Source organism: Cottoperca gobio, chromosome 17 (assembly GCF_900634415.1).
Source record: "Cottoperca gobio chromosome 17, fCotGob3.1, whole genome shotgun sequence".
In the NCBI taxonomy this organism is placed as follows: domain Eukaryota; kingdom Metazoa; phylum Chordata; class Actinopteri; order Perciformes; family Bovichtidae; genus Cottoperca; species Cottoperca gobio.
In genome coordinates, this window is record NC_041371.1 from 12,701,019 (window position 1) to 12,727,342 (window position 26,324).

Genomic DNA, 26,324 nt, shown 5'->3' on the forward strand with positions numbered 1-26,324 from the left:
GACCCTCCACTATAGTTTGTCTTCTTTTGTAATTGGTTAACAATGCTCAAGGCGTATTGCTTCTCTTTTTTGACCGAAGTGGGCCATTCCTATGCAAAGCAAAAAGCTGCTTAGAGTCTTCTCAATCGCATTGACTTGGAGACTGGGACGAGGACAGACGGGAGTGAAAGCATTGGAATTGAGGGGAAATTGTTTCAGCTATTGATTTTTTGCAAAGATGTGAATTGGATACAAGTGAATTACGACGATAAGAAACTTAATGACTAATATAATTATCTAGAATATTTTCTGGTTACTTATTCAAGGAACTCATGGAATCGAATGCACTATCCATGATGATGTATTTATGTAGCTGGATATTAACGTCATTTCTCACCAGCGCAGTCCCATAGTCATACTATGAATCTTCTCCTACTTTCGCTCACCGTTATGCTTCGGTGGGCTTCTGACACACTGGCACATTAATATTACAAATATTCAAATAACTTTATTTAACATTCTGCAGGCTGACAGTGGCAGTGGGAGATTCACAGCCCATTGAGCAAGTGCGCTTCCCTGGGCTAAGTGCCGATTCATCATAGCTGCCTTACTTCTGTCTAATGGCTGCCATCATGGGGCGCGAGCATAAACATGCACATCAACACACATCCTGGGCTCAGTTATTTCACGTGACCATTTTTTAAATGTAAAATGTAGTGTTCCAGGCACATTTATCATTATTAACCCTAGTCTGAAACCTTATAAACCCCAGTAGAGAACCCTTTTCATTGTCATGGACACTTACCTGCTCTCTTATTTCTCTGTGTTAGGGAGATTCAAATCTTTCAAAACTATATATAAACACATATAAACACATATAACCACTAAATGTATTTAATGCTTTAAAATTTGGCTTTGAAAGTTTTCGCTCCACTCAGGATTTCATTACTTCTTTATATGTCTTATCTGAGTGTAAAAGATCTGGCAGACAGTACCCACAAAGGCACGGTTAGCTATTAGTGCCAATTCCAGCCCATTTGGCCATGTCTACTTCCGTTCCACAGAGTTTACTTTATTTGCAGAGAAGCATCAATGTGTATTCAGCAGCACTCACGCACACCAACATCTACTAAGTCACCTTGAAGCACAATTAAGTAAGCACCTGACTCTTCCTGTTCCTAATAGTCGTATGGCAGTGAGGACCAGTGTGATGAAGACAAAAATGGAGTAGTGGAGGGAAGAGACAGAGAAAAGCTGTAAGAAGGATCAGAGAGTGAAAGACTTCTTGTTTCCATGGCTCTCAATGGGCTGAATAGGGGGATGGCAGAGTGCAGTGGTGAAAGAGTGTGACCTAGACAAAGACTCTTTGAATTTAGGGCCCAAATAGAATGTTTGTAATGACCCCAAACACAGATGCGCTGCTCTCTCTGCAACGGCAGAGTCAGTCCCTAATAATGCGAGGGGAATCCAGAGATTTTGTTCACACATAATGGAAACACCCACCACACACAGAGCTGTTCTTATTCCCCATGGAGGGACACATACTACTCCTATTATTTTTCACTATCTCTGTCTTCCCTTTCAGCTGCTGCTTTTCTCTCTAACCTTCAGTTCCTCACAGGCCATGTATTTGGGCACTGGCCTTTTTTTATTGTTATCTCTCACTTGGTCTTTCCCCTAGCTGCTGCACAGAAACTTGTTCAGGAAGGCTCTACTTCGAAAAGACACCTCTTCCAATGTTCCTCGCCAAATCCTTTTCAGTTCTACTTGTCTACTCAATCTCAGTCATGTTTTCAGTCTCCATATGTCTACGCCTCTCCTCTCCTCTCCTCTCCTCCACTCTCCTCTCCTCTCCTCTCCTCTCCTCTCCTCTCCTCTCCTCTCCTCTCCTCTCCTCTCCGCTCCTCTTCTCCACTCTCCTCTCCTCTCCTCTCCTCTCCTCTCCTCTCCTCTCCTCTCCTCTCCTCTCCTCTCCTCCACTCTCCTCTCCTCTCCTCTCCTTTCCTTTCCTCTCCTCTCCTCTCCTCTCCTCTCTCAGTGATGGACACTAGGTGCTGAGGCCAGTGAGGGACACAGGGACAGAGGGAGACAAAGGGCACCTAACATTCAGCAGATGGCTGGGGCACCGCTTAATTTGCCCATGTCACCCTCATTGGCAAAACACAAAAGCCCAGCACTGCAAGGAGCTCCACTTCACCCTCTCATACCAACCGTGACCCCAATCAATCAAATCCCTCAACTTACGCGTTTAAGTTATGATTGCACATTTAATAAAAAATACAAAGACATCATTAATAATTCTATGGAAAAGTGTCAGCTTCTATCTCTGTGTTGTCTTCACAAGGGACAAAAAGTTAAATGTCAAAAGAAACGTCAAAACAAGCATCAAAACAAAAAGCATGTAGAAAACGGTTGTCACTCCCCTTGCACTCTTTTGCCTTTGCAACCCTCCTCTTGTTTTTCTCTCCTCAGTAATGAAACCGGTATGCCTCTCCACAAAGCCCCCCCTCCCTGCGCTAGTCGAGAAAGTACAAACACCCCCCCCCTCTTCATCGCCCATCATTTGTTGATTCTCTGCCTCATCACTGTCCATCAATATTCACTGTTTGGCTAATAACACAGCCAGCCCTGTTTGGTTTGACGGCAGAGGGACACATTTCTCTTCTAGGAAATTGTCTCATCCCTTCCTGGAGGTTATCAGCAGCAGGATGATAGATGTCGATTAGTCAAGGTTATGTTGTGGAATTTGTGGACTGACGATCTAAATAGAATTGAATTACTATTATAGCAGGGCCAATATAACTTTGTTCATTTAACATGCAGTGAGATCTATAGTCGACAAAGCAACCAAGAAAAAGATGGTGGTTTTCTATTACTGCAGTAGATTAAAGGGTCAGTTCCATAATTTACAAAACTCATTAGTGGTATCTAGTCATGCAGAATTGCAAATAGTTTTGCTTTTATGTGACCAGTTTTGAGATATCTATTTTTGGAATTTATGCCTCTCTCGGCCCCTTTTTGAGTAGACTGTAGTTAAAATGAAAACTGTGAATAGTAAAGTCAAAGTTAAGAGTAAGGAAGAAACTGATTTGGAAAATAAATGTTGCTGTTGTTTTTTATTAAATGTCCTGTTTAATAATGTAAGCACCACAAACATCCATTGGGGTGTCAGCAGACATTTCAGACATTATCAGATATTTCAAGACCTTGGCAGATAAATCCAAAACGATCTGTCTCGCTGTAAGAAGAGAACTTTATTTTTTAGATTCTGAATTGTCTAATTGTCTAACAGACAAGCATGTGCTTTAATGGTCTTTGAGGTTGCACAGTTCTTGTAGATGGACTGATCGAACCTGCTCTGCATGCAGTCAGCATGGTGTGATTGGGTTTTTCCAATAAGCCAATCCTGTAAGCCAAAAGTGCATTTCTTCCATGCTTTGTGTTGATTCTGTCAATCCGCATGGGTGCTTGAAATCAATCCCAAGCTCAAAATCTCAGGACTTTGGGTCAAAACTTGTAAGATATTTGTTCTATTTTGTGGGAGGCCTTCACACACAAACAAATCCACACACACACTTTCCATCACCCCAAGATGAACTTTGCGTGTCCAATTACATAACCTAATCATGTTTGCCATAATTGCCGCACACTTAAAGCAAACAGAGTTACAGTTCCACTTTAAGTACACCCTAAGTAGCCCTGATTAAACGTAAAGAATTATGTATGTGTAATCTGTTATGACACCGTGCATTATCCTAAACCAACTCGGCTCCCTACAACTGGGCAGGTCATATCAAACACGACCTCAAAAAATTCACAATATGCAATTACCCGGCAATTAGAAAACTCCTATAATCCGCATCGCACTATGTCATTGTGCACATTTAATTGAATGTTCTCGTTGACAGTAAACACAGCCTGTACTTTCCGGATTCAGGGCATGTGGTTCTGTAGAAACTAGAGGAAATGTCTCTTTTCAGACTGACAGACAGAAAGATCATATGAAGCTCAATCTGGCAGAGCCATCTCTGTGACAAATTATTGATTTTGGCTTTGTTGTCACTTCTCATGCCAAGGACCCCCTGCTATGGCTGTCTTCCGAAAACGCCCACAGGAGAAGACATTGCGTTGATATTGAATTTTGAAAGCAAGATAGGGGAGAGGAGGAGGAGTGTGTGTGTGTGTTGGGAGGGGGGGGGGGAGGCAGTGTGAAAAAAGGCCAAAGAGAAAGAGAGCGACTTGGTAATCCTCTCTTTCAGCACTTTGTGCTTTGTGCTCCATTTGTTTACCGAGTTCCCACACTGGCTGGGGGGCTGCAGCTTTTATCCATAGCAGGACTTGTAGTTAGTTAGATCTGTGTGAATCTTCATAAGGATGCGTGTCCCTGTTTATTTCTGTGTGTGTGCAGTTTAGAGGGGGCGAGAGCTTAGCGTATCCTCATCGGCTGGGGAAACCTGACTATTAATGAAATCTTCAAAGTGAGTGTGGTTTTATAGAGTTCAATCAAACCTGCTAACTTCTCAGTCAGTCTCCTATTTGGCTGCATTTCATAATGAAAACTAATCATGCTTTCACTGTGTGCTGAGTGGGTCTTTGTCAACAGGTTGACTGCTGCCTACGTGTTGCAGTGGACAGTATCTCATGTTAGGAGGTTGGATTGACTGCATCTATTGTGCACCAAATGTTACAGAATGTAAGACACACTATGATGATGCTTAACCAAAGAAATGGAAGACAAGGCTCAGTACAGTAAATGTAAAAACATGATGCTGTTATTTGGTTTATCTATTTCAATCTGCATTTTGAGCAATTCTGGCATTCCAATCCTCACTAACTAAATCAAATTAAATTAGAAAAACAGACTCAGTTCAATTCATGTTTTACACATTGCTGCAGTAACTTCAATGATGTGAAATCCAATGTAATCAATATAATCTGATGACTGACAGATTTTGCTACCTACTGTATTAAAGTGGATAGCCTTTATATTGGGTATACTATTTCCCTTTGTTCCCCCTCTGCTTTAGAGAAGACTTAAAATTGCGACGTTTGCAGACATGGACCGACAATATAAGTCTACTTTGTGGCCATGTAAACAATAGCTATGGATAAGTCAACCATCCCATAGGTACACACTGTGCCGTCACTGGTGCAGTGTATTCTGTATTCAGTACTGTCTCGCTCGTTCTTTAAAAGCAATTTATTCTGTTCACAGTCAAGATATGTAATCTACCCTCAGTTTCCATCTGTGTTGTGCTCCTCCTGGGCTTGGATTATACTTTATGGCTGCTTTTAAAAACATTATATATTCCACCCTAATGTTCCTCAACCAAAAACTTCTGTAATTGGTGAATATATGGATATATATGGAATATGGAAGAGATTTTCTAGAAGTAATGACCTTATTATTAGAAGATGATTATTTAATGCACGGAGAGAAACCTTTATAATTTACCTTTTAATATTGTTTTATGATGTCTATGCACTGGGCTTACGGATACAATAAGTCCTCTCTTGAAGACCAGAGATGTTATCTTAGTGCTGGGCCAGTGTTACTGTAGTGCTAGCCCAGACTGCACAGTGATATGCTTCTCAAAGAGAATGATATCTGATTAGTCCGAGTCCGAATAGAGGCAGAAGCTGACAAACAAATGGATTTGCTGCGTCTAGAATGTTCTCTGGGGGAGCTGGATGGGCTAGGATACAGAGATGCTGCCTTTGTGTTGGAGCCAGCACAAACATAATAAGACCCTTTGGGGAATGAACCAAACTCGAGTGATAGGGACACAAAGGCACACATGCTCATACACTCAGTCAATTTCACAATCTCACTGCCTTTCTCTCCCTCTTTCTTTTTCACTCGACCTATCTTTCTCTCTTACTTCCCTATAAACTGACCTTTATATTACTGGCTACCATGGTTGGCCTATCATTATGTGTTTTGACTTTGCAGGTCTGTTGAGTTTCTTGACACTCGCTAAGTTTATTGTGTCAGCCAAGTGTCATGTCAGACTTTCAAAAACAGGACTCACAGCAGCCTTTTTTATAAGGATATTATTGTGTGTGTGTGTGTGTGTGTGTGTGTGTGTGTGTGTACATGCGTGTGTGCGTACAGGCATGTCTGTGTGTGCTTCACACCCATCACGGCATGAATGGGCCAGCAAATCCTATTCCCTCCCTCCCTTGTTTTCCTTCTGTATCTCATCTTTACTGCCTCTTTAATTCCCTCTCTACCACTGTCCTCCGTCTCTTGTGTTCTGCTATGAGAGCAGACTGAGAGGGACTGCCACAATAGGGGTATTAACCAAATGTGTATTAAGTTTGCCTGACTTGCGCAGTCAATATGATGCTTTTACACCCCTAATGCCATGTGAATAGGGCTGCTGCTCCCTGAGAAACGCCTCCGTGGGCACTTGGAGTGAGGGGCCCTTTTGCTTGCTCTCGTGACCCTGGTCCACGTCGCCTGTGCCGGCCCCAGCTCAGAGCACCCAGTTCTTCATTTTCATAAGCGCTTAATCTGGATTGGAAGCCTTTCCATTGTGGAAATCATTTGAGAGGGGGACTTTGGCCAGACAAAAGGGCTTGTCTTTTCTGGGGCTGGGGCCTCCTTAGCCCAGTTCCTCCCTTGCCATTCTTCCATACAGAGCGCCCAGCAGGAGCAGCTAATTGTTGTATGGAGAGCGAGAGTGATGGGGTGTTGAGTGTATGTCCTGCTTAACACTGCCCCCAGTGGAATATTACAGTGACAAAGAAGAGGATTAATGCAGAGTTGAGAGACAGATAGAAGAGCTACCTTATAGAAAAAAAATAGATTTAGCCACTTCTCACAGTTTATTTATCATATGATCCCGGTCAGAACAGATCCTGTGATGCCATCTGATACTCCATTTTAGTTTGATTCCTCTAGGTTACAGTGCAAAAGACTTTGGAGCTGGAATGTGTAACAAACTCAGAGTGAAGCTTTGAAGTGTAATGCTGTCGCCCTGGGCTACTTAGCTCCAGGGTCAAATGAGATTACACCCTTGATCTGTGTTAGTGTCTTCAGATCTGCAGGATTGCAACGTAGAGGTGTGTGTGTGTCTGTGTGTCTGTGTGTGTGTGTCTGTGTGTGTGTGTGTGTGTGTGTGTGTGTGTGTGTGTGTGTGTGTGTGTGTGTGTGTGTGTGTTTGCGGTTGTGCTTGAGACACCCATATGTTAGTGTGTTTACATGATCTTCTCCTCATAGAAAGGGGTTGTTAACTAATTAGTGTTGTGGCCTGATCTTAGTGCTCTGTTGGTGTGTCTCTCAGGCTGCAAAGCCTATTCTCTCCCTACCTCAGTTTCTCTCTCCCTGCTCACTGCTCCGGAACACCTTAATCCAGTGTGAAAGCAATTGGCCCTCTCAGATCTAATCAATAGAGGGCCAGGGCAGTGAGCCAGGGGGAACATCTCTGGCCCCTGCTCAGCTACAATCAATTTAGAACCATCGATTCAGTGATTGAAATACAAAGAGTAGACGCGCTGGACCGTATAGGCAGGTGCTTTAGTGTTTGGGTGTGCCAACATGTTATATATCTCCCCGTGTGAGTGTTTCTCAGAATTGATGTGTTTTGTTTGTGTGTGTGTGTGTGTGTGTGTGTGTGTGTGTGTGCTGTGTCTGTGAGTTTGTGAGTTTGTGTGCAAATTTCTTTGTGTGTGTATATGGATAGTATGATTTATTTTCAAGCCATCTGTAGTAAAGTGGGAATGGCATTTAATCTAGCCCCTCTGAGACGGAGCCAAGAAGAAAAAAATCACTCCTAATCCAATATTTCCTGCCTAGGGAAGGTGTGTGTGTGTGTGTGTGTGTGTGTGTGTGTGTGCGTGTGCGTGTGCGTGTGCGTGTGAGTGTGTGTGCAACCAAGGGTTCCAGGTGTCATGGTAACCCCATTTATGGATGCTCATGCATGCAGAGTTACGAAGGGCCCTTGCAAAACATTTGCATGACAACAACAATGTGTGCATGTTCGAACGCATGACATCTACAAACACGTGTCTTACTTGTCTTTGCTAGGCTTTGCATGGCTATGTTTGTATTTATGCATATATGAGGTCATTGCATATTATATTTGTCCCTGTTTATGCAGTTATGCTCTGCCATGCGTACATATCTGTGAGTGTATTCATTTGTGAAATGTGTTGCTATGGATTTACAGTACAGGGTTGTGGTGCATACTGCATGTCACTGTGTGTGTGTATATCTGTGTTTTATGGAAGTTCCGGTTGTGCTGAATGTGAATATGCAAGACCATAAATATACCTGTGTCCTCACCTACACTAACAACGCGTTAGTAAATAAAGCGTTCAACATTTGTCCTTGAAACGCTTGTCTTTATAGCAACCGTACGTCCCGTGTGTATATGATGTGAAGTTCTACTTCAAAGAACTGCAATACCACCACGCTTGAACCTGTTTTGTATGCCATAATGTGTGTTAATATGGCAATAGTAGAAGCATTTTGACTATGGCCTATAAAGCTATGAACTTGAAAACCTTTGAAACCTATACTAAACGGGATCAGGGGAGATATTGATATAATGAGTATTAGACACCTGAAATCAGACCACACTGCTTCATATGTCACACACACACACACACACACACACACACACACACACACACACACACACACACACACACACACACACACACACACACTTTTGCTACTGTACCTTGTTAGACCTTACCCTCATGTTAATGGGCTTTTCGCCAAGTATACAGTTAATCCACTTTCCCAGTTGGCCATGTTGTGTTTTGCCCTTAATTCTCTGCTGGACAAGGTATTGATGTCTTTCACAAAGTCCACAATGTCACAAAGACCTAAAGAGGATGTGTCCCACACACTTTTATTATACACTTCACTACACACTAACTTTCTTTTGTTGCTTTTGTCAGTCACGTCCATGCCCCCAGAGCAGGACGGTAGTCCCTTTGTTAAAATTTGCCTTACAATATAAACAAATGAATAATCTTAATACTTCTCCAAACAGCCAGAGTTCTCTGACAAAGTGGCCTGCCAGTGTCCTTTTTAGTTCATTTTAGTTATTGATTTATATGATCATACATTTATATAATTTATAGGGCTAACCCTAACCCTAACCATCACTATAAACTAATGTGAAACCTTTCGCTGTGAGACTGCTGTGATGCACTGTCCATCATTCACTAAATCCAAATGACTGACTTCTGGTCTCCATCAACCCGACAATGCGTGAAGATGTTCATGCAGCGTGAGGAGGTCCCATATGGCTGCACCCCCTTTAGACACACACACACACACACACACACACACACACACACACACACACACACACACACACACACACACACACACACACACACACACACACATAACATAACGCATATGTTTGGCAGTTCCATAGCTCGGGGCATATTGACTAAAGCTGCCTGATAAAGGTCAGTGCTGTCCAGATTTGAACAGGTGGGGTGGGTGCTGTAGTCGACCATCACACACACCGCTTCTGTGTGATAGCGTGTGTCTGTTTGTCGGGAAGGGAAACGGCTTTCTGATAAGGATGTGTAGAGGTCATGCAGATGTACATACGGTATGACATGAATATAGATGTGCTGTGTGCCCGGTTACCTTTAGAGGATGCAGGTACATTGCGTGCCAAGGAATTAGGTCAACTTCTGCTTATTCACTCTATGCAAAAGAATATTTGATGAACACATTCGTTTGTCTTTGTACAGTGTTCAGAATACATTCTCATACACGTCATTCATCCATTGAGCTTTTCTGGTCATGCCTGGGCATGATTTCAACACAATTGTTGTTTTGTATGTGTAGATCACACCCATCCTTAACCATGAATGGAGCTGTCGACGACATTGGACAGGACAGATGCATAGTTCCTCTATTAACCAGCCTTATTTATTTATTTTCTGTCGCCTATTGTCAGTTTTGTTAGCTTGGCCGTCATTTAGTGTGCAATGAGAAATGGCTGCTTTGCACAACACGCATATTGTGGGACTCTGCCACCAACAATTTGACTGGCAAGATGCACTCCTGAGTGCTTTATCACTTTGTTTTGCTCTCACTTTCCCACTTCTCTGTATCTCCCTTTCTCACTCTCTATTTCCCTGATCCTGGTCACTTTCCCTCTCCCACGCTTCACACATAATTTGTGTCTTCTCTTTCAATGCAGAGCTTTTTTATCATTATTTCCCATTAGGCATAATAGCAGCAGGGGCGATGAACAGCGGATATGCCAGTACAGCTGGACGAACATCTCGCTAGTGAATGCTTTAATTGTATTGATGTAGCTGTTTTTGTGATCGTTGGTGTGCAGTGCTGCTCCTCATGACCTCCTCATCACTTTAATGCTCACACCACCCCTTGCCTTTTCTGTTCTCCATCCTCACCTATCCACCTCCAACCGTAATGCAAGCTACAGTCCGATCTAAAATCACTCCTCTTTCTTTTCTTGTCATCCACTTCCAATTCCACTCTACTTCCAACCTCTGGCCTCCTACTATGTCTGGCAGCCTCTTTGCCATGTGTGAAAATGTTAGCATCTGCATGACACGGTGCAGACACTTACTAGTGGGTTATAGGTCGGAGACATGTAACCACACTTCTATGAGGTGATGTTGTTGGGAATGGAGGGGCCTCCCGTGGTTACACTCTCTGAGATCATCGGAGGGAAGAGTAGGCCGTGTTTAGCTGTGTGAATCTGCCATGGGTGCTTGTCTTTGCCAGAATATTTTGGTGTAAACATTGTGTTATGTACGCTCAATTAGGAATCAAATTAGGGAATGGTAAACAGTGAAGGGACCTTTGTTATTCAGTTGTTTTATCATTCTACTCCTCTGCTACCTTCAAATGTGCATAATTACTCATCCCCATTCACAGGCCTCTACACTCATTAGTGGGGCCTCAACCCTGAGCCAAGGGGCTGGGTATTTTAGGATACATGGGTATTTGAAAGCAATTGTTAATCCTTGCTCGAACAATTCTCAAAGAATTAGACATTAAATGGGATGGTAAGGAATGGTGTGTTCTTGAGATTTTTATATATATTTAGGATGGGGGTAGTTTCCAGTGTTGGCCTCAGATTTTCTAAATGTATTATATAATGTTGTATTAAAGCTGGGCCATGGAATGAATAATACAACTGTAAAACTTGCTCTCTAAGATCACACAATTGTTTAATGGCATTACCTTTGCTAATGTTACCATGAATAAATAGATCATTGTGCCTATTACAATTAATTGTAATTGTTATAACAGTATTTTCTTATGAAATACATTCACTATTTGTATAGATGTATCTGAGACTGTTTGACTGTAGGACAACTAAGACAAATCAATCGGGGATTTTTAAAAGTTTTTTTTTAGTTCATAGGAAAGAAACAAGCAGCCAGTAAAAAAATAAAATAAAAATCAATCAACTGGAGAGATCTTGTTGGCTCAGGGAGTGTTTATGTCAAAATCCTTGTTACTCCAACTGACTCTTATTACATTGTTTCAAAAGTGTATTTTATATTCAATCAATATTACAGACACATTGCCTTAATAGAATAGAATCGAATAAACTTTATCGTCCGGCCGAGCCAGGACAATTGTCAATTGTCTATGGACTAACGCTGGAAAATCTGAACACAAAACACGTCCAAAAGATAAAAAACATCATATAATCAGCAGAACACTCATATTTAGGTTTACTGTAGTTTGCTGAACACATTAATTGCATTGGGGATAAAAGAGTGCCAAACAACTAAGCCGTAAGCCTGAGCTTTATAGAGATATACATACAAATGGGAAAGTTTCTAAAATTAGAATTACTCATTTTTTATTTACTAACAGCTGTATTATTTGTTTTGTAGTTAGCTGCTACTCAAAGCTACTAACAGTAATTTTTTAAAAATTGGATCAAATAAAACAATAAAGAAACTGAATTATAGAAAACAACAACAAAAGCCTATCAAAAAGCTGTCCGTTCTCTTTGAATACAAATGGCAAAACAACAATCTCATTTACATGAAGAGATTTCCGTTTCCGTCTTTTTTTTGTTGATTTCTGTAATGACTGACATAGATTACTGTGGATTCTCTACAAGGTCCATAGATGTAAACTTGTGGCTTGAAGCTGCACCTTGAATATTTGTTCACATCCACTTTCATTTTCAATTACACCCTTTGTGAAGAAATAACAAAAACAAAAAAATCTAATTTGGCAGCAGAGCGTATGCATTATGCATTAGGCAAAGCTACACAAGTAAAGGGGTACAAATGACTTGGCTGATAAACGTCCAACTCGATTTGATCACTTCTTTGTTTTTCTATATTTTTTTAATCCAGTCTCTAATTGTATACAGAAGGCAAAGATACATTTCTGCATGAGCAAGCCTTTTCTCGCTGTCCTTAGTTATTTCCCAGTATAATTATTTATTGTTTAAAATCTACGCTTACCATCAGGTTAAGCTTTGCACGTGACGGAACTATGAGCAGTAAAACAAAAAAAAAGGTTTGAAGGCCGTAAATGTAATAGACAATGTTGAGCAGAACAAAAGCAAAGGAGCAAAAAGAGCAAGAGTGGGCATCTTTGGCTAACTGCTATAGATTAATTGATCTAGCCATGAAGTTAATGAGCTAGATCCTTTTTAAAAGAGACAAGTGCTGAGACAGAGGAAGCTAATGGTCTCTCACAACTTGGAGTAGTAAGAAAGAGAAGTATTTATCTTGGAACATATACTTTATTCCCCGTGTGACAGAATCGCAAGCTAATTGACGGCCTATAACTGCTGATTTTATGACCTCATTCTGATCATCCTTCTTTGCAAGTCACGATCCAAAGACAACTCAACGCGGCAGAAAACAATTGATTTCTGATTATAATCCCCAGATAGCTGAATAGTCATTTTCTGTGAAAGTTGACAAACAGGATTTAATTTGACAATACAGTTTCTCACCATCACATTAATGTGTTTAAATTGATAATGTAAGAGGCTTTCGTGATTACAATTTGCTAGCTGAGTGAAGTAAGATTGATCATATCTGTACTGCAATCATATTGCAATCATATTGCAATCAAACAGTGGCAATAACATGCTACTTGCCCATATAAATTGACTGATTTCACCCCTCATCAAGTAACTCTTCATCTCTGTCTGTCTTACCCTTCGCCTTTTTTTCTCTGTGACTTGGCAGTGGGCAATGAGCCTGGTCGGTCCCCTGTTAGGTTCTGATTACAGTGTAGATTGTAGTGCAAGCACATGTTACTGCCTGCTGAGCGGCGATATGTTTCAGATGCCATTTTTTCTCTGCTACCTCGCCAGCCAGGGATGGGTTGGCACAGTGGAGTCTCCTGGAATACCAATGCCTCCTCGTTGACTCTATGTCTTTCTCCTGCTCCTCTCTGACCAGTCCTATATCTGAAAGATATGCTCAATGCCTTGGCACAGAACTGCATCTTCTTGGGAAATAAAATTGATCTGAGCTATTGTGCCATGCTCAACGCAGAACGGCAAACTGCCAAAGCAACACTCGGTTATGACAAGTCTTTGTGGAGCTAAGAGATTATATAGCTCTCATGATCTGTATCATGCTCATATTGCACACATACACAGACATACATAAACATGCTTGCGACGCAGACACGCGACTCATGCATGCGCTTTCAGAAAGCCAGATTTCCCAGTCGGCTGGTCTGTCATTGGCCGGCTGTTCAAAGGAAAAGTGTGGGCCAAAAAATTACTGGCTGTGAGGTTACCATGGTAACAGCCTGCCCAGGGGCGCGTGCTGTCTGCTAAATTGTGTGCTAGTTTGTTAAGGCTCACACACTCACACACACACACACACACACACACACACACACACACACACACACACACACACACACACACACACACACACACACACACACACACACACACACCTTTAATTTCAACAGAATGTGTATTCCTACATTCATTGTCTAGCAGACACCTGCTCTGTCCATTGGCATTAACAGTCGAGTCAGACTGTTGGATTTCACATTTTGAGAAATCTCACACGGGCCTATTTATTGTCTTTATCTGGACACTCTCATCTTCTAGTTATTTTACTGCTGCACTGCCCTCTATTGAATCCAGTCAGACATGGATTTTGTTCTACAATCATGCTCACATTGAGGACTACAGTGCTGAACTGTTAATATTAACCAAATATTAGGACAATAATGGGTGTCAAAAATTGATCAATGGAAGCGATTTGTTGTTTCTTCTCATTTTTCTCCTCCCTATATTATATCTTTAGTGCCTACTCAGCAATATAGTACTGTGTGTAGTTTTCAAAGGTAGCCTAATTGGAGGATATCTCAGCTTTCTCAGGGGGGTTTAAGTATTGTTCACTGGGGTTTCTGCAGCGTCAGACATTGCTGTTTTAGCTCAGTTGAGAGGACAGGTATGTCAAGATGATCAGTGTTTGGTGAAGAAGACAAAAGCAGCTGAAGGTTTAGAAGAGTTGTATGTGTGTGGATTTACGTGTGTGTGTGTGTGTGTGTGTGTGTGTGTGTGTGTGTGTGTGTGTGTGTGTGTGTTGGGGTGAGTTTCTATGTATGTATGAGGGTGGTTGTTGGTGTCGGTGCATGCTTTAGCTCGGAAGAGAGGCTCTGACAGGTCCAGAATGGACAGATGATTAATGATCAGGGGGAGTGTTCTGTGGGAGGAACTCTTCAGCACCACAGCTCTTAACAAAAGCAGATGAGGTATGTTACAAGTGCTGCACTCTTTCAACCATCCCTTTATCCCTGAACCTCTCTGGCCCTCTTTTATTCTGCCTCACATTCTCTCTTTTTGTGAGATTAGAAGGTGATGACAGGCGGTAGTGGAGCCGTACACTGACCAGACTTGCCAAGTGATGTCACCACAATGAACCCTGGATGCCTTCAAGTAAAGAAGAAATGACCGCACTTGTGAGAAGTTACATGCATTTTAGACCCAGATATTGGTCTGAAATTGTTTCATGAGACCTTGTGTTGTGTTGGCAGTCTTTGATAAATATGCAAAATTGTTCTTAACTCAGTTTCAATGAATTAATAAATCATAACCCTAAAAGGCATTTTATCCCAACTTTTAATATCCTGCAGGCATTTTCTAATAATCCTGACATGCCTTTGTTTCGAGACATGCCTCCGTCTCAAATTATTGTATTGTGTTTTTGAATGACCTTGTGGAGAAATGAAGCACCTGGGTTGGAAAAACAGCTCATTACGTGAATTGTGGCTGGAAAATGAACAATGACAGACGAGCGAGACTGAATACCAATAGGCTGCAGCACTGATTGCCTTTTTGTTTTAAGATGTTGGCTGTCCTGCCACATTTTGTGTCCCCTCTGTCAAACAAACATGTTAATTTCACCATCTGAATAATATTGGATAGTGGAATGACTGGTCTTTAACATATCCAAGTTCTCCCATACTACACCGCTCCTCCGCTCCCTTCACTCGCTACCAGTGGCTGCCCAAATCTGCTTTAAGACACTGGTGCTGGCCTACCGGGCTGTGAATGGATCAGGCTCTTTCTACATCCAGGCCATGGTCAAACCATACACCCCGGCCCCGCTCACTTTGCTTTGCATCGGTCAATCGGCTCGCTACTCCCTCACTGCGATTGGGTATAAATAAAACCTGCCTGTTTGCTATCCCGGCTCCAAAATAGTGGAACGAGCTCCCCATTTATATCAGGTCAGCAGAGAGTTTCCACATCTCCCGTCGCAGACTGAAAACCCACCTGTTTCGATGGCACCTTGGTCAATAATAACGTTTTGTTTTTTTCTTGTTTCTCTATGTAGCACTTACATTTGTTTGCTTATTTGAAGCTAATGGTTGAGTTTTTATTCTATCATTTCTGTATGTTGCACTATGCTCATTTGAAGCTAATGTAAGATTCTTATTGTTCGGAGTTGTATCTTATTGTAAGTCGCTATTGACAAAAACATCAGCTAAATGTAATGTAAAAAATATTGTCTGATTTGTCACTTAACCACATCTATACAGACATGCCAACATGTATGTAGAATGTGGTTTGAGTGGGAGAGAGCTGATTTTCTAAGTGACTGAGCAACAAAATAGTGAGAAAGGGGTCAACTGGGGTCTTGACCCGATCATAAGCCTGTCAGTATGAGGGGGTGTATGCATGACTCCAAAGCCTGTAAAGACTGTGATCTATTCCATGTGATGGATGAGGGCCAGGGTTAAGGGTGTATTGGGGGGGGCTACGTTTTGTACTTAAGGGTCACTGATGCTAACTCACAATTTTTGCCCTTCTGTGGGTCGTGCAACCTTTCTGCACAATGTTTTAAAACCTCAGACAAGCAGAGTTGGTATTTCGAAAGCTGAAACTGGTCAAATACAATATAATATATGAAGTTTTGAATTGTATATGACTGTATACATTTGAGGGACAATTTGAATGTGGAATTACATCAGGCAAAAGGCTATTCTCCAAAATAAAATGTTTTAACATGAGTCATAACTTTAAGGTGATTATTTTTGTCAATATTGGAGCGCAGTAGAATATCGTAAAGTGATGAATATCTCATATTACAGAATGGATCTGTTTCCTTTAAATCTCAGATTTGTATCAGTACCTTTCTACATCAACTGCTGCAGATATTTGATTGCATTTCCCACAATTTGCTGCCAAGCCATTTATGGGGGGTTTAAAACCTCATACATACTTCAGAGTGATGCTAAAGGAAAAGTCAGGGGAGGACTTAGTGTGCTGTAACTTTGATTAGGTTTGAGTGAGAAAGCCATTACAAACCCATCTCATAATCCTTTGCATTGGCTTCCTGCAACTCCTAAGTGTACATTTTTATTTTATCTCACACACACACCTGGTGATGCTTGTACAACAAGCAAATATAAGTCTTATTCCACTGCCTTCATAAGTCCCATGTCACCAATTAGATTCTGATGGGCTATATACATTTTTCTCACAGAGCCAGCGTGCTTCCATGTATGATGTATTACCTGGAGTGTGCACTATATTATATGCTCGGCAAATAAATTGCGGAGTCCAACCCCTGAGCACTCACCCCCGACTCTGCATATCAGCCATCGTTAAAACCTCTTCACAGGGACTAGCTCATGTTGCAAATCATCTCATGTAGCACTTGTGCAGGCAAATCAATACATAACTGTTGCGTAGAAAGAAGAATCTTCTCCAAATTAACTTGGAGTTTGGAAATGTCTGGTATACAAAGTCAGTCCACATGTTTGTTTATGAGCTACAGATTCAGGATGAGATTGTTGTCATTATGAGTAATCCAAAGAGGAGGAATACCTGCTGGGAAAATGACTGACAGTAAAGAGATCATCATCTCATCTCTCCTGGTCAGGCTTGCTGTGACATGAGGTCATCTCAGTTAGACTTTGATGAGCAGCGAGCAGCGATCCTGCCATACTTCCGTCAACTCACGGCGGAGTTAGAGACGGAAGGAGAGAAAGAGAGAAAGACAGCCAACCTTAACAAGGATTCAAAGCTGTCAATCAAGACAAGAAAGCAACAAGGGGAGGAAAGGTGGGAGAAGAGCGAGAGCAATTCATTACCAGTGGGACGAACAAAAAAAGATGTGAGGGAAGAGAAGAAGTGAGACGGAGAAGGAGAGAGAACAACGCAGAGAGAATCCTGTAGAGACCACTTGAAAGGGAGGAATGTTTTATTTTTTGCATGCAGCCAGTTCAGCTGTGGGTTATTCTCCCACTGGGGAGAGTAATTGCTTGTTGATCTAATGTTCTATCCCCTCCTGTCCCCGAAAAACCAACACATTTGATGAGTGATGGGTATATGTGCTTTTTTTATTCGTCGGGACAGGAACCCCTGGCCTCCTCCAATCTAAATATTCACAAATCAGGAGAGAAGACTTTGGGCTCAGTTCCAAATTCAACGAAGCATAACGCTACTCGGCCCACCGCTGCCCGCCCTTACGATACCTCAGAGGGTTTGCTAGCATTGTTCGCATCACTTTCTCATTCTCTCTCTCTGTCTCTTGGCCCATTTCATTTCTTCCTCCCTCTCGCTCTGTGAGGCAGATCAGTGAGCAGCTAATTAATGAGTTTAATGCTAAGATTCATGCACATATTATAGGTCAATTAGAGAAAGAGCCGCAGCTCCAAGCTAGGAGTTATAATCTAGACGGACATTCATCCTGTGCTGGGTGTGAAGTGTTTGCGCGTGTGTGTGTGTGTGTGTGTATGTCACTGCCTGTTTGTTTTTGCCTAGCTGTCACTTATCTCCCCTCCTGTAATGCTGATCGCAGCATCTTCAGTTGTCCAAGGAGTGGCATTAAATTATACCAGGTTCTGCACGTATGCTAGTCAAGTGGCGGAAAATGTGGGGTGCGCCATTTCATTAAATGGGGTCAGCAGTAGCTACATGTGTCGCTGTGTAAATCAGTTCAGTGAATGTGTTCTGGAGGTCAGGATAGCATTGATGCCAATATGGGACTGCTTCTCAGGGTGTGTGTTTTTGTGAGTCAGTGTGTACATGAGTGTTTGTGTATATGCATTATTTTCTGCTCACAAGTTTGCCTTGAGGCACTCTTGCAGCGCTGTTATCTCAGACGGCTGATTCAGCACACTCCCTTCCGCTTTTCTCTTCACTTTTGCCCATTTATCGGTGTCCAGGCTAGCTACTGTCTGTCTGTAAACACACAACCCGAGGGCAGAATCCAAATGCACATATTCACCTCACACCCCATTAAACACACACTGAACAACTTATTGTGATCCTTTTTATAAGAGTCAGGGCAATAGATTTGAAGCGTGTGTGTGTGTGTGTGTGTGTGTGTGTGTGTGTGTGTGTGTGTGCGTGCGTGTGTGTGTGGCTCTGTGAATTTTATATAGCAAAGATGATGACACATAAGTTCTCTGCCTCTCTCCTACTGGAAATGAATTTTTGATCTGTGTTTTTATCGTCTTGTAATCTCTGATATCTTCGGAAGTTATTGCTTTATAAAATGGCTCTGCAGCTGGTTTGTGCTTCCCCATATGGCCAGGGAGGCTTTTTAAGAGTCTCAATGTTCCTGTATTAGATGGAGCTCGATATTCTCCTCACACGTCACATGAAATGTGTGTATTACAAGTCAAGAGAGGTCGCAAACTTCGACACCCACACACTGAAAGAGAGGCTAACGATCCCCTATAGAAACACTATTACCTTTATAGTACTCTCTTACAAACCCTGTACAACTTTATATTCCTCGATACATGCATCTGTGGTTTCAAGACAGCACTGTGTTTCGCTCAGGGGGATATCCTTGTGCATTGCAGTAGTGATATGTCTTACAGCTCCTAGGATTGTTTTATAAGCTGTTTGTGATTGTTGTGATCTGGTCATGTATGTGTGTTTGTATGTGATGGTCCGGCTGTGTGTGGACAGTGTTGTGTGACTAGACATGAGGTCAGTCAGTTAGCCTCTGGTGTCTGTCAGTCCCACCAAAGGAGATGGGAGAGCAGCCGCGGTTGGGGGGCAGCAGCGTGAGTTGTGTGTGTGCATGATGCCTCCTCTTTCATTTTCACCTGCTTTCTTTCTCACTCTTTCTGGATCTCTCTATCCGTCACCAACAGCACATCAGAGATGGCTAGTTGAATGGTATGAATGGAAGGGTCATAAAAACAGGATCCTGCCCTTTTTACAGCGTAATAAAAGTGGACTCAGGCTTCCAAAGCCAGCCTCTCAGTGCATATTTTAATGAAGCAGAACATTTTTTAATTACATTTTAAATGCCTGTTGATACAAAGGTCTAAAGGTTTGTCTCACACAGCTCGCATCCCCCACTGTTTGATCCAACAATGAGGGATATGGGACCAACTCCTTCGCCAAATAGCTTTAAACAACTCTCCATTTACCAAGCTCTTCATTGTAATAGAGGGCTCCTAGTCAGATACAATAGAACCATGTTGTGGTGAGAAAATTTAATACGGCTTTAACTGATTTCTTTTGCTTTTAATATCTGACATTGTCTGCAGAGCTTTTTTGTTCTTGGTATATATCTTTGCTGTGCATATTCAGAGCAATTCTCCTTTTTACATACTGCGATCACAGTTAAGTCAGTGAGAAAAGGAATATAACTTATGAGTATACCATTCATTACATTTCTCAGCCGCAGTCGAGCCTTTACAATCTTATACTCGGGCAAATAGACGCAGCTGGAGAAACTGTAAGATGCTTGCCCCATTAAATGTATAACCCCTCCCCCCTCTGGAGTTCAGCGGCACCACAGCTTTCTCCCCCATCAGTAAGTCTGCTAAAATATTACACGTTTATGATGGTTATTATAGTCAGTAAATCCTTCTACATAGTTCAGAAACGCCTCTGCTTTTTATTCTTTGGGGATATGAGGGTAAATGGATTAGGTTATTGCCTGGACATTGGCAGCATACACAGTGATATTAACCCCAATAATCTTTGTCCTCCAAAACGGCTTTTAGAATGTAGGGCTCAAACATACAGTATGAAGCCAACCTCCTTTCAAACTAACGCCTTTGCCTCATGTTTAAGTCTTAAAGTTTGTACTTGAATTTACTACTGAGCTCCAGCTGATTGACCACTGACATATTCTGGGCCTCCCAAATATAGTCAGAAGGTTATATTTCTAATCCAAACATAATGGAAAATAAAACAAAAGAACCATTTTTTATGCTACTATCAATCTTATAAAACAGTTGAGTTAAATGATCAGAAGAACTCAAATTGAAAATGTTAAATATTACAACTGTCACTGTTAAGATTGTATTAGCTTTGTATAGCTTTACTTTACACTGGTGTTAAGAGCATGTGCTCTTTTGCTTGTGGAAGGAAAAACAGTGGAGGTGAAAAACAAGACATACCAAGGTGAAATCACTGCATTGCTAGGCTGGACAGCCATTCAGACAGTTCTCCCTTACTGACTGCCTAGGCCACTGATTTAACAAGCTGAACTGGCTGAATATGTGCCAATGACGACCACAACAATGCAGGAATTAGCAATGACGTGCCACAGACATTCAACAATCCAACAGCACCTGATGGCCAACTTTCTACTGGTTCATCAGGTGAGTAGAGTAAGACAGACTGAGTCTACTGGTTTTTGCACATTAGTATAATCTTCATGATTGTAGAGTATTAAAGGAATGGTTCTGCATTTTGTAAAATGTTGTCTTTCTTGCAAATAATTAGATAAGTAGATTGGTCCAATCTCATGTCAAATATGAAGCTATACAGACAGCAGCTGTTTAGTTAATTTTAGTTTAGCATACAGATTAGAGACGGGGGGCAACAGCTGTGTCCAAAGGTAACACAATCCACCTACCAGCAACTCTAAAGCTCACTAATTAACAAGTTATATCTCGTATCTCAAAAACAAAAGTGTAGACATGAAAATGTGTGGTGTTATGGGGGTTACGTGTGGGAATATTTCTAGTTAGTTTCAAATTGGACTTTTTTCTGTCTCAGTCTGTTTTCATCTCTACTTACTATTCTAGCTGACATACTGGACCCAGATGTCTGGCTCATGCAAAGTACTTGGCTCGTGGATTTCTTTTGTTTTTTCATTCATTTTCTGACATTGTTTTTCTATTTTCACAGCATGCCCGCCGGGTACTTTCAAGTCAACCCAGGGTCCAGGTCTGTGTCTACAGTGCCCTCCTAACAGCCGCTCCACAGCTGAGGCCGCCACCATCTGTGTGTGCCGCAACGGTTACTACCGTGGTGATGGTGATCAGCCGGATGAACCCTGCACCAGTAAGTATATCGTACATGACATTACATGCACACTCCAACACTGTCACATGCTTACATTCCTGTAGGACAAGCACCTGTAATAGGAATCCACTTGTGCATTATCCATTGTATTGCACATGTACAGTATATTTTCTATCTGACTTTGTCTTTGTCTCTTTTTCACTTTCATCAAACCAGCACATGTAGTAGCATTTAAATGAGAATGTATCCAAAACTCTAGTTATCATGATAATCACATTTCAGGGTTTCCATCATTGACGTCTTCATCACATCGAGCTTCGTCTCTGTCTGTTTCCTCTCAGTTATCTCCCGCTCTCTATCTCTTTTACTTGCGGTTGTTCTTTCTTTCCGTCTACTATCATCCCCTAAAGTCCTAATTACTCAGGCAGATGCTGCGAAGCTTCGACACTGTCCTGCCGCTATCCGCTGGAGATCCAATAAGGCCTCTCACAGCATCATAGTTATCTTAATATGATGTAAAAGCAATATGTTAAGGCTTCCTGCCGTTCCCTACTGACACACAGTTACACAGAAGGAGAGTACTGTTAGACCCCAAAAAGTTTGTTTACCTCTCTCTCTTCACGGTCACTGAGGAGTGTCTTAATGGTTTATATTCCTCACAACAGCAGATCTAGAAGCATTATTGGTGTGGTTATGTATTCATTTAGTCCTGATTTATTCACATAGACCTGGCTAATTGGCCTCAGCAATGGGCTCAGGACCACACTCCTTTCCTTATCATTTAGCAGCGGTAGCCTTCACAGCTACAATGTATATTAAATGCACCTCTTTTGCCATATTTAATTTTTATATCTCTGAATAATACATACCTTAAAGCTGCAGTCGAACCCCAATGCAGCGTGGCTGTCTGTCTGACTATTCTAATGCTTCCCAAGCGTAGCCATACACACCTTTAGGCTTTGGATGTTCTCGGCGGATGACACCCCTTTTTCACCTTGAGTTTTGTCCGCCCTCCCATGGTATACTACTTAGCTCTCTGGTGAATTAGTGAACGCTCCATCAAGTATAGCATCTGCCTCTACCTTGAGGCCTTGAATTTTCCCCAAGCAATCTCCACAACAGCTCCCCACTGGAGCGTCTTGGTCTGTGTTTAGTTTCAGATTGCAGCCTGTGTTACTTTTTTCTGTTTTCAATCACAGGACTTCTATCTTATCTTCTCTGTCAGTTCTGTTCTTCTTTCCTTTGCTTCACACTTTGTTTTCCTCTCATGCTCAGTACAATGTCAATCCTCTTAATATCTTAATGTTTAGGCCCAGTAAAATAGTTAAATAATGAAAAATAGTCCACTATGAAGTAGGGCTGCACAATATCGTCTCATCCTCGATATCGCAATGTGTGTAATGTCAAGTAAAACAACTTGATACAAAAGGAAAACTTGTACAGTTCTCATTTCCTATGACTAATATACAACATAAGTTTGATAGAACATCCTTTACTCCCATTAAAAGCTTCTTGGATACACACAGTTTGTTGCTAGTGAGTGACATGCAGGTTCTGCATGCACAGCCAACCACCAATCATAATCTTTCTTGATCAATTTATCAAACAACCAAAGCAGGCCCACTAGTCGTTGACCACAGCCTGAAAATGGGCGAGGAACATGTGAAAATGGAAGATTTTGTTTCAAAAAGAAACATAATGTCAGTTGACAATGACAATATTTAAGCTACAGAAGGGATATTGTTGCTGCATTTTTTCATATCGCAATATGTATCGCAAGAAAAGTCTGTTCTGCAGCCAAAGTGCTTTTGTTTCCCACACATGCTTTTAAAATGTCCTATAGATGATTTTAGCTATCAACCAACTGATTAACATAACATCTTAAACCAACTTCAATGCATCCTAAATTTGTGTTGGCAGAAATATTTTGCAACAGCACATTCAAAGCCTTCTCTGATGGTTGCCTCATATAGCAGCAGCTGAATTTCAAGCACAGGGTGCCCTAGATCTCCGCAGGGGGGCACATTGAGATCATCCTAGTAAGAATCTCTTTAATACTGCTGGTCCTGATAAGAGCACTGCTTGAGTAGTTTAAATCAGGCCAATCTGCAGCAGCTGTAGCTTTAGTGCTTCTTGCCACCATCAGAGGTGCGGCTCCCTGTGTGCTCCAGATCAGTCTGATTAGCTTGCTGATGGATTGTCCAGCACCTGGATCTGTCAGCAGGGGGCTTCATGCTCTACCCCCTCCTCCTTTACCCTCAGGGATATACCAAGCCTGAGATGCACTTCAAACTCCCCTCCACCTCCCAGCCCACCTTCATCTCAATCCTCTGTCATGCGCTGACTCCAACCATGCCTGAGGAGAGGAACACCAAGCGTTCTATCTCGCAGCGTGAAGCCCACTCCTCTCAGTTTGGCTACCCAGCATAGTGGGCTTTGGACAGCGGTTTGCATTGCACTGCATACTGGTCCCTACCTCAGGCTCCAGGCCCCAGTCTGACGTACCTCTACCCATGGGCATGCACGTATGAAAAACAATGAATGTGTGTCTGGGGAAGACAGCCAGCTTGAGCATGCTGGGCCAGTGGATTTCTCTATATATGCGAGTCAGAGAAGAAGAATGACACACTGAGTGGTAACAGAGGGGAGTCGGGCGGTGAAACCAGTGCTGATTGGTCAGTAGAGGAGAAGAGATGCAGTGAGGGAGCATCCTGGTGTGAGGAATCATAGAGAAGGGAAGGGAATGATTGGAGGGAAGGACTAATGACAGAGATAGAGATAATAAAAAAACTAAAAAACACCAACACTGTGGGAGGGATATGACAAAGATTTAGCATGTAACATTTAAAGGTTTAGTCTGAATGTAGAAATGATGGATTAAAAGAGCCGTCTTGGGAAGTTCAACAAACAGCCCACAATAATGCAGGATATGAGAGAGTCTCAGTCAGAAAAACCTCAATGTTATGTAAAGAATAAAACAAAAACATGCTGTATGTGCATCTTGGAAACCACCACTGCCAGCTACCAACCAATTCATGAGGAAAATCTTTGGAATGTAATTGAATCAACATAAATATAGGGAAAGAGAAGGAACATAGGATGGTTCTGATGGTTTCTACATTCCTGATCCATACCACATTGGCTATATCTTACAGAATAGTCATATCTGTGGCCTGTCCCCTGAAAACCTGCTTGAGCCCTCTCAAACACTGTCTGTGCCTCGTAAAAACAAACAAAACCCATTAAAATTCCTGACTGAAAGGACAGGGTTATCTGCTTTTCCATTCTCCTCAGCAGTCCATTTAGATTTTTTCTACTTCTTTGCTCTCCTATTCACTGTCTCTCCTCTTTCCTTGTTCTGGTTTCAAAGAGAAAGAGGAGGGAGCCGTCAAAGAGCATAAATATTCTGTTCTTTTATCCAAGTTTTTTTCTCCACATGAACTGTGTTGTCAGTTCTGGAGTCAGTTGAGGGTACTTCCCAAGCTGTCAGCTTGCCAGTTTCCTCTCTCATTAAATAGCAAATGGAGCTAAGTCAAGGTAATTGTCTGGCCTTCTCTAATCCCTGGACTGGCTAGGAAGACATAATGCTTCAGACTAGTGTGCACATGCATGCACACATGTTCAAAAATAACACCAGTTTCTCTATTTATCTCAAGCTTTATTGATGCAGTGATTTAACGTTTGGTGTTGCTGTAGAGAATAATGTGGATGTGTATATTATCTTTTAGTATGACAACCTTACGCATATTCATATTGTGTCTTCTCGGACAAGTCATTGTGGATGCACCCACATCTCCAAAGCTGCACTGCATGCTTCCATAACAGTCTATCAATGACTCCCTCAGTCTTTCAGCCAGACAGTATTAGTCCTTATAACATGTTTTATTTCATGTCTCACCAACCCACACAACCCTTCTTTCTTTCTCCCAGCTCCTCTGGCTGTGATCAGTATCTCCACACAGGGACCTTCTGTTGGTCCCTCAAGGCCTGTTTCACGTCACACAAACAAGCAGTTTGAAAGAAGAGAAGCTCTGGTCTCAGACCATTCAAAGGGTAGATGAGTAAACACTATGCAGAAATGTTTGTTTTGGACACTGTGACACGGAGTTAACTGGGATGTGCCCAGCTGGCACCTTTTAAGCCGGCTCACTCTTTTACGATATGTTTTCATTTAGAAATGATCTACCTCTCCTTTTATTTCCTAACCCCACCCGACACACAAAGAAGCCACACTTGTGGCAAGGTACAAGTGCTACAAGCAGGCCATATTAGAGAATTGGCAGCACTTTAGCCAGGTGCAATTTTCCTGATATTAATATTAATATTGCCTTTTTTCTCCATTTGCTTGGTATTTTCATGCCCCTCGCAGCTTTCAAGGTGCAACTGTAAGAGGTTGGTAGGTAGACCTCTGTTTACAGCTCAGTGAAAATTAAAACCATCAGGTTAGAAATATTGTGATGCATTTTTAATTAATATACGATGTGAAAAAGGTTTATCACTGTTCTGAACTTGACTCAATAAACGTATGAAGTTGTTAAAATACCAAAGTATCTCTAGATAGTCATGTAAACTGGATTATTATGGGTTATTGTGAGTTTGTGCAACCATGTAAACAGCTTACACAGACTATTCCTTGAC

At 41.8% G+C, this 26,324-nt stretch overlaps 1 protein-coding gene across 2 annotated transcripts in view; it reads left to right on the forward strand.

Annotated features, from left to right (window-relative positions):
* ephb1 (EPH receptor B1) overlaps positions 1-26,324 on the forward strand; it is a 150,562-nt gene that overhangs the window by 69,248 nt on the left and 54,990 nt on the right. For both annotated transcript variants that reach the window (XM_029452994.1, XM_029452995.1), the window contains exon 4: positions 21,570-21,725. In XM_029452994.1, coding sequence (XP_029308854.1) covers positions 21,570-21,725 — 156 coding nt within the window. The remainder of the gene's footprint in view (positions 1-21,569; positions 21,726-26,324) is intronic.